Here is a 10,266-nt window from a genome sequence, read left to right as displayed (position 1 = left end):
TGGACCATTAAGATTTGGGTCTTAGTACAAAGTTCAGGTGTAATGTCAATACCGATAAAATATCGACAGTTTAGAAAGGCCTTAGCATGTTACTTAAATATCTGGAATCGAGTTTCAGAAATGGAACAGCAAAAGAATGGACCGATGATAGCAAGCAATGGCTCTATAACAAAGCATTACCTCACAATATATTCATTTTGATAGGAAAGAACAGAATGTTTAAGTCACTTACCCAATTTCTGATATAGAAATGCCTTGTCTTTTGTGGCTGAGAAGGTTCTCTCATTACTGATACTTTTTCTGAACCTGATTTGAGGGGTGGCTGTACCTCCAAGCCCCAGTCCCACAGAGAGAAAAAAATCTGCAATAATTGACAATATCTTCAGAAGCCAACAAAATCGCATTGCTTCTCCTATGTGGAAGTTGCCTGTGATTGTGTGTTTGTGAAGACATTTAAAAAACATAAATACAAGTTACAATCAATTAATCTGTAATGATGCACTCAACAGAAATCACTTTAATTTGATCTGCAGAGTATATATCAAAATGCCCTGTTATGTCACATATCATTCAACTGATCACTTGATTTCTTGTTCTGTATGAATTGTTGAGAGAATATCCAACATTACTGCTCTTGCTTTCAAATTTATTCTATTATTATCAACTTAAAATTATAGAAAATGCAATCACCCCAAACCACTAACCCTCCAAGCAAAAGGAGAAAACAAGAAATGCAAATGGGGAAGACCCCAGTAAAGGTAAGATAAAGATCTTACGAAAAATGGGGCCCTCAACTATATAGAAAGCAACAGACCACTAAAATAAAGTATTGATTGGTTAACATCTATCTTTCCATACACATATTTATTTGCATACAATGATCTTTACATACACATATTAATTTACATACAATCATCTGATAACAATTATAGAAGAGTGGAACAAACTGACCAGTGTGCTAACCTGCCGTGGAATTTGAAAAAAGCACACAGATAAAACTGCCCTTTCCCAGCATTTCCTCACATGTATTAATTCCAAAAACATCTCTTAAAATATGCTCAGTGACTTTACCAATGCCTCCAATCTGTAGATACAGTTTGCTATGTGTATATTAGAAAGAATGTCTATTGTGTTGATTTGTACCATCTCAAAGATGTCCTTTCACAAAAAAAGAATTGTTTCAAATAAGATGCTGCAAAGTTCTCTAAGAAATTAGCAAATCACATATAAACCTTTCGTATAGGAAGGGATGATATAAATGTCATCACAGCCATCCGGTCATTTGGCAAAACAAACTGTCCATTTGGCTTGTTGATATCTGAACAAACCTGAGGATGGAAAAATGATATTCTCTGAAGGATTAATAACTTTATGAATGTGTGCTAATCTAACTTTAAAAGGAAAAAAAAGCTAGCAGGGAAGAGAAAATATTATGCATGCAACAGCCAACTAATGAACAATAATTTTCAATTGTGAAAAGTTAAAGAAAGAAAAAAATTGTAAAGGCAAATGATTCAAATACTTCCTGCAGATGATAGACGAAGCTACAAGATAGATAAGACTCAACAGTATTCTATCAATAATAAAATAAAAGGCAATGGTAAAATATTGCATTGCTCAAGTTTCTAATTCATTTTCCTACTCAACCACATGACAAATAAGCAAGTGATGGAAAAGAAAATAGATTACAAGCATTCATAAGAATATTAGAATATAAACACACCAACTACAATGATGCTTGCATTTCAAAGTTGATACACTCAAATATAAATTACAAAAATACTTTTTTGTTGTATTCTACTGGGATAAGTCTCAAAGGTCTAAAATCCGTTTTTATATCTCCCGTCTAGCTTTGTGACTTGTGCAACTTGAAATCCCATAATCCTCATCTATGCTTTAGACAAACTTCTCATCTGTTCTCAACTGAACAGCCCTGTGCTTCACATTTAACCAGAAAATTTAGGTGTAATACAACTGTTCACTTGAAATCAAATGGCACACTGATCACTGAACAAATTACCAACCAAACTAACTTGCAGGCCATAAAATTGAACTTTATTCTTTTTTCTACACCAAAATTTATTATTCGTCAACTAATTGAACTTTCATCTTTTTTCTCCACCAAAGTTTATGATACGAACCTTAGGAGAACCACACCTCAAAAACTAGCTATTGAAATGGGAGAGTCCAAGGCCATATAAACCCCACACTAGTTGCCCATACTTTCCAATGTGAGATCCAAGTCTCATACCTTGCACTTGGGATCCTAACAGTTTATCACTCATCAAGAGATTGAACTTTCAACTTTTTTCTTCACCAAAATTGCAGAAAGAACTTCCTGAAGAAGATACCTCATAATTCCTTTAAATGTTTCTTATTCTACAATGAGAAAAAAAAAAAAAACTTCTTATGCAGAATTGTAGACTTTATTAGACTGGAATGAATGGATACTTTTACATTAAAATTCATCATAGCTGTTTGATAAGTTCAGAAGACCAGAGGATGACATCCATGCAAAATATAATTTAGTAATTTACAAATATATTTACAGAATAGCCAGAAGAACCTTAGCAAGTAGGCGGTTTGGTGCTACTCCTGCACTGCAGGTCAAACCAGTCTCTTTGTAAACTCTGGCTCTGAGTTCTTCGGCAATCTTCATATATCAAAACAAGAAAACAATATAAGACCTATAAGAAAAACTTGATAAGCATAACTCTATATAAGCATGAACAAAACAAATGAATGAAGATAGAAATATGTTATGCACGGGAAATTAGCAGCACTTTATATGCACTGACTTACTTCTGCACTGCTAATGCCCCTTTCTCGGCAAACCTCTGTTATGTCAAGATATGCTTCATCCAAACTAGTCACCATGAAGTTAGGATCATAGTTGTGGAAAACTAAAATGGCAAGGAAGCAAATTAAGAGATTTGTAAGTGATAACTGCATGTCAAATCCAAAAATCTTTTCTGAGAGCAGAAGTCTAACCTTTTCTGGTTAAATCACTGTAATATGTGTACTTCTTAAAATCTGTGGGAACAAAAATTAACTCTGGACACAATTTACGTGCAATGAAGCCAGGCATTGCAGCACGAACCCCGAACCTTCGGCCCTACAAAATGATCAAAGTGTGTTCAAAAAATATTTGATAACAATTTATAGTTGTAAGCACTTATCTTTGCATGGGTTGCATAAGACTGGTAAAATATCATTTATGATTTCCCTAGAAATCTGCAGTAAACAATTCAAACCTCATAGTTAGCAGTGGATATCATTGACATTCCGCCAACAGCCATTGGCTTGCCCTTTAAAGAGGGATTGCTCAATGTCTCTACAGCTGCATAGAAAGCATCCATATCTACATGTAGCCAAGTTCTAGACAGGTCACGTGTAGCTTCTAGCTCTGCAACTCTTTTATCTGCAACCTGAATAAACTCTAAATTTAAGTGGCAAGCATCATTCAGCAAGATTTAAACAGTCTGTTTTACTTCATGCTCTCAGATGAAAAAAAAAAAAATTAGAATAACCGCTCGCCCAAAGGAATTTCCCCAAATTCAACAGAATAAGACTATGCCGTGACAGAAATACAAACATACATGTGGACTGTTGTCCTTCTTTTAATGGCATGAATGTAAGAAAAATTACTTATAGTATGTTCAAGAATGCTTTTGAAATAAGTACTTCTTAACAGAAGCCCTTTTCACATAAGCATCTGGCTCTGGCAGGACTTCGCAAAGAAGCAACTATCTACAGATTTTTTGGCAAATGAAAATTGGGAGGCTAATTAATAGAAATCTAATAGTTCTAGTTCCTGAAATTCTGCATCAACACTAAAGATTGAAAATAAATAAAGAACTTTATATTACAGGCATAATTCGAACAGTGTACATATGATACTCAATATGGAAATAATGAAGTGAATTATAACATTTATGAATGTATAATTACATATGCACCTTCTGATGGTGTGAAATATCATGTGGTGTAAGCTTGGCACAACGAGCACGCATGTGTTCTATCTTCTGCCTTATAAAGGCTTCCTTGCGTTCCTCATTCTCATAATACTTGGATCCCTTGCTCATCTCATACACAACTCTTTGCACTTTCTCCTTGTCCACTCCATCCATACCTTAAACACCGTCGTTTCATGCAAAAACTGATTAGCTAAAACTAAAAAGAAAATTTCAGAATCACGACATAATTAATTTCAAATTCGCGTCGAAGGAAAAATTATCCAATTGAATTTGAAATTAATTCAAGTTGACTAGTATGACATCGTTACAGTAAAATTAGAAATCGGTGAAGCGGAGAAAACCTGCTTTAGCGTTGGTGTAAACAGTGTGATAAGACTGCCATGGCTTTGGATTTTCATCTAATGATGAGTGTTGGCTCTCCTGCTTCTCCATCTCTTCGGAATGCTTCTTTGACAAGCAGAGGAGGGAAAGTATCCAAATGAAATCTATTTACGGAGAAAACTGAAGGCGCCAATGCAGATTGGGTTGGGCTAGTTGGCTAATCACCCGAGCCAGTTGAATTGGGCTAGCTGGGGATAGGTTTGGATAACCCATTTACCTTTGGGCGTTTTCGTTTGGGATTTAGGCCCAATGATATTTCACACCCGAGGTTTGATGAAATCTTCGTACCCATCAAGTTTGAAAAAGCCAAATTTCACCCTCAAACAATTGTAATTTTTAAAACTATTGAAGAATATATTGAAATTTAAAATTTTAAAATACCCCACAATTTTTTAGAATTTCTAAAAAGCCCTTAATTTTTTTCATTATCATCCCTAAATTTAAAAAAAATATATGATTGTATATTATTGTCACTCTTAATTATACTTATTATAGTAATTTCTTTTATTTTTAATTGAAGTTAATATAAATTAGGGATATAAAATTTATTTAATAAACTTTTGGAGACATAATTGTTATCTAGCTAGAGAGTTATTTTATCTTTTCAATAATTTTATAAAAAATTAATAGATTTTTTTAAAAATTTACAAATAGGTGGGAAATTGATTTTTTTAAACTTAAAGAGTAGGAATACATCATTTTATCAAAGCTTGGGTGAAAAATAGTCATTTGGCCATATACAAACATTGAATTCTCATAGTTAGATTGATATATAGAGTTATATTTTTTTCATTTCATAGGTTTCATCTTCGTAAATTAAAAAGACATACAAAACTCATGAAAAAACATAATTATATTTTAAATTTGATTTTTTCTCATAGTTTGATTGATATATAGAGTTATATTCTTTTTGCGTCATAAGTTTGATTGATACATAAAACTCACGAAATAGAGTAATTATATCTTAATTTTGATTTCCAAATGGGCAATAAGAGATATTTGGAGTAGCTTGACATTGATTTAACGGCCAAAAAACTTATTCCCACCTAAGGTTTGGTGAAATTTCAAACTCATATATTAACTTTTAACAACTTAAATATTTACTCTTTTGTTAAAATTCATTGTTATGATCAAAAGTAAAAATGTAATTTAATTAAAAAAATTATTATATTTTTCTTTTAGGTTTAAAAATCTAACAATTTTCTCTCCCTCAAAATATGAAAAGTAATCATTTTTTCTTATGATTTTTTTCTACCACTACTTTCAATGACTATTACAATCTCCAACCATATTCTCTCTCTATGTTCATCGTTGGTCATCTTTACAAGAAAGGGATAGAGATAAAATAATACATTTATTATGTTAGTGATATTGAATGTTTAATATAAATATCAATTATCAATATTTTAATTAAAGTTAAGAAAATACGTTGAACTATTTTAAATATTAAGTATAAACATCTTCTTATGTTATCGCAAATTTTTCCTTGATTTGTTATTTAGATTAGTTACTTGTAATAGAATTTGAATTAGCATTGTTATCGTTCGAATTCTTGATAATCAAAGGCAATTCACTCAACTCTTGCCCTTCCAAATCAACTAAATTCGTCTCTCAAAATAGGGGACTCAACATAATCCCTCCCAACAATACACTTTCCAAACTCAAGATATGTATATCATATAAGCAATATTATGCATACATATATATAAGTATATATATAATATATCATCATATGATTATAAACTATTTTATTCTTAATTTAAAATTACTTAATTATATAATAATATATTTTTTATGTACTTATTTATATATTTAGAAGCATGGTTGCAAAATTGAATTGGACCGAGCGGTTCGGACCATAAACAGGTGGTTACTTTATGCAAGTTTTCGGATTGGGCCGCAGGTGAATCAACAGTTCATAGCCGCTTTTTGGTTTTCCACGGTTCACCTGTTGTTGGTTCAAATAAATTGAAATTAAAAAAAACAAAATCTCAAATTGAAAACGTTCTTCTTCTGCGGAAGTTCTCTTCTTCTTCTGCCGAAATCTTCACTGTGAATCACTCATTCAGATGAAATCTTTCTGGCTCCATAATTCTTCCGGTCCTTTCTGCGCCTTCTCTGTCTTTCCTTTCTTTGGAGTCTCTTTCCTGGATGTTGGCTTCTTTGCTGTATTAGTTCTGCTGAGTTTCTTCTCTTGCTCGTGTTTAATCACAGATCTCCATTCTCTATGCCTGCATTTGCCTCCAACTTGCATAGATCTTTACACTATTTCATGATCGTAGTTTAGTTTAGTTAAGCTCACTTAAAGTTTAATTTGAAGTGATCTGTCAAAACTTGTCTTGTTAACTCGTACAATTGGGTTGGGTCAGATCGTGTGAGATAACATGAAAGAAACACGAAAATGTGATTGGCTATATAACTTAAGATAACCAGTATTTAAAGTTTTAATAATTAATTGAAAGAAAAGTGTAGGACATTATAAGAAAATAATTAAAAATTGTGATAAATTAGTGGTTCGTGTATAATTTTATATATAAATAATATATATTATTATATAATTAAATAATTGAAAATTATATAAAAAATAATATCTAATTATATTATGATAAATTACTATTTGTATACAAAAATCATACCTATAATATTATTAAATTATATATTATACACTTTTTTTTTTTAATGCATAACTATCATTCCCCATGTTTGCGTTTTTTATATTCTTCTTTACCCAATCATGAATCAACCACAGATAGTTTTATCATGGCCAAAGGAATCTTGATTAAGTGAATTCCTACCTGTTTAAAAAATTTCAATTTCCCATCTATGTTAAATTTATTATTGTAAAGACAAAACAATCCTTAAATTAAATAATATATTGTTTTCAAAATTTCATTAAATAAATTTTTAATTAAAATAGGCACGTCAATTATGTATAATCATATATTGATGATAAACTATAATTTTAGAATATATTACAAGTGTTAAAAGAAAATATTACGGAAAGTTTTTTAAATTTGAAAAAGTTTAATGCGTTTTTAAAATTTTAATATACCTTTTAATAATTTAAAAAATAACGGTTATACTGATAAAAAAATTAATAAAATATAATAAATTAGAACTGTAAATGTTATGTTAATAATTATTAGGGTTATATTTATATTTTTAAAATATATCAAATGAATATAATAATTTTTAAAATTAGATTAAAAAAATTCATTTGCATTTAAAATTTTTTTATAAAATAATATTTACACGCTGGTAATGTTATTTACAGCCCAATTCATTAGAGATGTTATTATAATATTTTAAATCTTAATGACAAAAGGACCCTGATTATAATTTATGAATAAAATACCCTTTAATTATTCAAATTAATGATTGAGTTTACCTGGATAAGGGAAATTGGTTTTTTCAATTTCAAACGGGTGGGAATCATTGTTTCATCAAATGAAGCAGTTTTTAAATTTGTGGATAAAATACCCCTTAAATATTTTAAATCTCGATGACAATATCTACGAAGCAGTGCTTGGCACAGCCCCAAAGAAGTCATTATGATGGTGGAATGATAGTCAACCCAGAATTCAATCAGGGAAGACAAGAAGCCGTTAAAATAGGAGCATCAGGAAAAGACAAGAAGAGTTTCTACCAGGCAGTTCAACTGGAGAAAGGAAAAAATATATAGTCTTTCTGGCAAGTCTTTCCCATTCGGTCAATAGGAAACTGTTGTTCATAAGATTTCAACTAATGGACATGAATTCCCATCATCAGTGAAGGAAGTGAGACTGTTGTTGCTGTATTTGAGACTTCTGATGGTAAACTAATCCTTGGTGGTAAAGTTGAAGCTCAGCATGGTTGCTGGGCTTTGCTCAAAGGCGGTCTAGTTGCCAATTTCACAGGCTTTGTGCAAATTCTTCTTAAGTTTTTATGCATCACTATTTTATTTCTTTGATTTCTTCTTCAAATCTGAATTTACAGAGGTTATCTTATCATAAATGCAGAGCAAGAATTCGAAAGTGGAAATATGGGCTGACAACGTCTCATTGCAGCCATTTACTAAGGAGCAATGGAGACTGCACCAAGACAAAAACATTGAAAAGGTAACAACTTTAACATCTATACAATAGGGCTAGCCAGGAATTCCTGTAGGAAGATTTCATTTACATGAATAAACATAAAATTATTTAATCTTAATTTACAGGATTTGCATACAAATTATAAAATATAAAATTAAAATTTTAGGATTATAAAAATATCTGAAACGTCGTACAATTTGAATCCATAAAATTTTTAAAATTACATATATCGAAATATCTGGTCTTCTATTCATGAAACCTCCCGAAATGATAACTTTCAATTGTAAAGATATAGTATATGGGTTGAGTAAAGGGAACCTAGTCAACATATAATATTGAGTTTACTTATATTCATTTGTAAATTGTTATTAGACTGTTATTTATTTGATTTTATTAAACCAAAATTATAATTAATATTAATCAACTTTAGGAAATTTTCTTTACATATCATAGGTGCGCAAGCGCAAGGTAAGACTCCAGTTGATTTATGCCAACGAAACTGTAAAGGAAGGTGCTATTGTCATCATCAAGCAAATCAAGCCCGGCTTTCCATTTGGATGTGCAATGAGTGATTATATCCTCACAAGCACAGATTACCAGAAATGGTTCACCTCAAGATTCAAGTTTACCACTTTCTTAAATGAAATGAAATGGTGTAGCACAGAGATAAAACAAGGACAAGAAAACTACATAATATTGCTGATGCTATGGTAAAATTCGCCCAACAGAATGGCATTTCTAAAAGAGGTCAACATTTTCTGGGATGATCCCCAATACCAGCCTCAATGGGTTAAGACTCTTTCTCCGGAGGAGTTGCGAACAGCAGCGGTGAAACGGATAAATTCGGTGACTTCAAGATATGCAGGAAAGCTAATTGCTTGGGATGTAGTGAATGAGAATCTTCATTTAAGTTTCTTTGGGGATAAACTTGGTAAAAACGCTTCTGCAAAATTCTACAAGAGGGCTTACAAGCTTGATCCAAAAACAAGGATGTTCATGAATGAATATAACACCATTGAGTATGCTGGAGATGAGACAGCAAATGCATTCCATTACCAGAAGAAACTGAAGGAGATTTCATCATATCCAGGAAATTCTGAAGTGTTGTTAGGAAGTGGATTGCAAGGTCATTTTAATCATGAACAGCCAAACACTGCTTACATGAGAGCCACCTTAGAAATTTTGGGATCAACGAAATTGCCCTTATGGCTTACAGAAGTGGATGTCAAACCAGGCCCAAATCAGGTATCTGCAAAAACGAATGCCTCTAGATATCTAAATTCCAATTAATGTAAAATTATCAATTCTGAAGCTACTTTTCTTGCAGGCAATGTACTTGGAGGAGGTACTGAGAGAGGCTTATTCTCATCCTGCAGTTGAAGGGATTATCACATTTGAGGCCCAAAAGGTGCTGGTTTTGGCGATATGCTTCTGGTGGACAATGACTTCAAGAATACACCATCTGGAGATGTTGTGGACAAGCTGCTTGCAGAATGGAAATCCAGCACTCTGGAAATTAATGCAAGTAGTACAGGATTCTCTGAAATTTCATTGTTTCATGGAGACTACAGAGTAACAGTTAAAAACCCAGTGACCAACTCAATAACTTCTGTCAATTTTAAGGTGACAAATGACCTTCTGCAAGAAACATTACAAGTCCAGATTCGTCATTTATTCCTGAATAATACATAAATAAATGTTTGCTTTAAAATATTTACAAAGTTTCTATTAAAATGGCGCCCTTTTGCCCAAATAGTTAATTTCTCTTCTTGGAAAAATAAGAAAGTTACTCAACAACATTATCTGGATCTAAAAATAAAAGAAATGGCAGATCT

General features: G+C 31.8%; 1 protein-coding gene and 1 pseudogene across 2 annotated transcripts; one reads left to right on the top strand and one right to left on the bottom strand.

Annotated features, from left to right (window-relative positions):
- Positions 1-33: 33 nt before the first annotated feature.
- Positions 34-4,444, bottom strand: LOC123208190 (DNA polymerase kappa-like). 2 transcript variants are annotated; one of them, XM_044625579.1, is made up of 9 exons: positions 4,319-4,431; positions 3,960-4,132; positions 3,255-3,428; positions 2,992-3,115; positions 2,803-2,903; positions 2,567-2,653; positions 1,233-1,328; positions 964-1,084; positions 34-361 (listed from the first exon to the last, which is right to left on the bottom strand). In XM_044625579.1, exons 1-9 carry the CDS (start codon positions 4,407-4,409, stop codon positions 225-227), a joined length of 1,104 nt encoding a protein of 367 aa, XP_044481514.1. In that variant the 5' UTR covers positions 4,410-4,431; the 3' UTR covers positions 34-224. The 2 variants fall into 2 exon arrangements, with proteins under 2 accessions (XP_044481514.1, XP_044481515.1); XM_044625580.1 differs by having other exon boundaries at positions 296-361; positions 952-1,084; positions 4,319-4,444.
- A 3,394-nt stretch (positions 4,445-7,838) lies between these two features.
- On the top strand, positions 7,839-10,123 carry LOC123208191 (annotated as a pseudogene).
- Positions 10,124-10,266: the final 143 nt, after the last annotated feature.

The sequence above is a fragment of the Mangifera indica genome, unplaced genomic scaffold, assembly GCF_011075055.1.
Source record: "Mangifera indica cultivar Alphonso unplaced genomic scaffold, CATAS_Mindica_2.1 Un_0152, whole genome shotgun sequence".
Lineage (NCBI taxonomy): Eukaryota > Viridiplantae > Streptophyta > Magnoliopsida > Sapindales > Anacardiaceae > Mangifera > Mangifera indica.
This window is presented reverse-complemented; position numbering and strand designations above follow the sequence as displayed.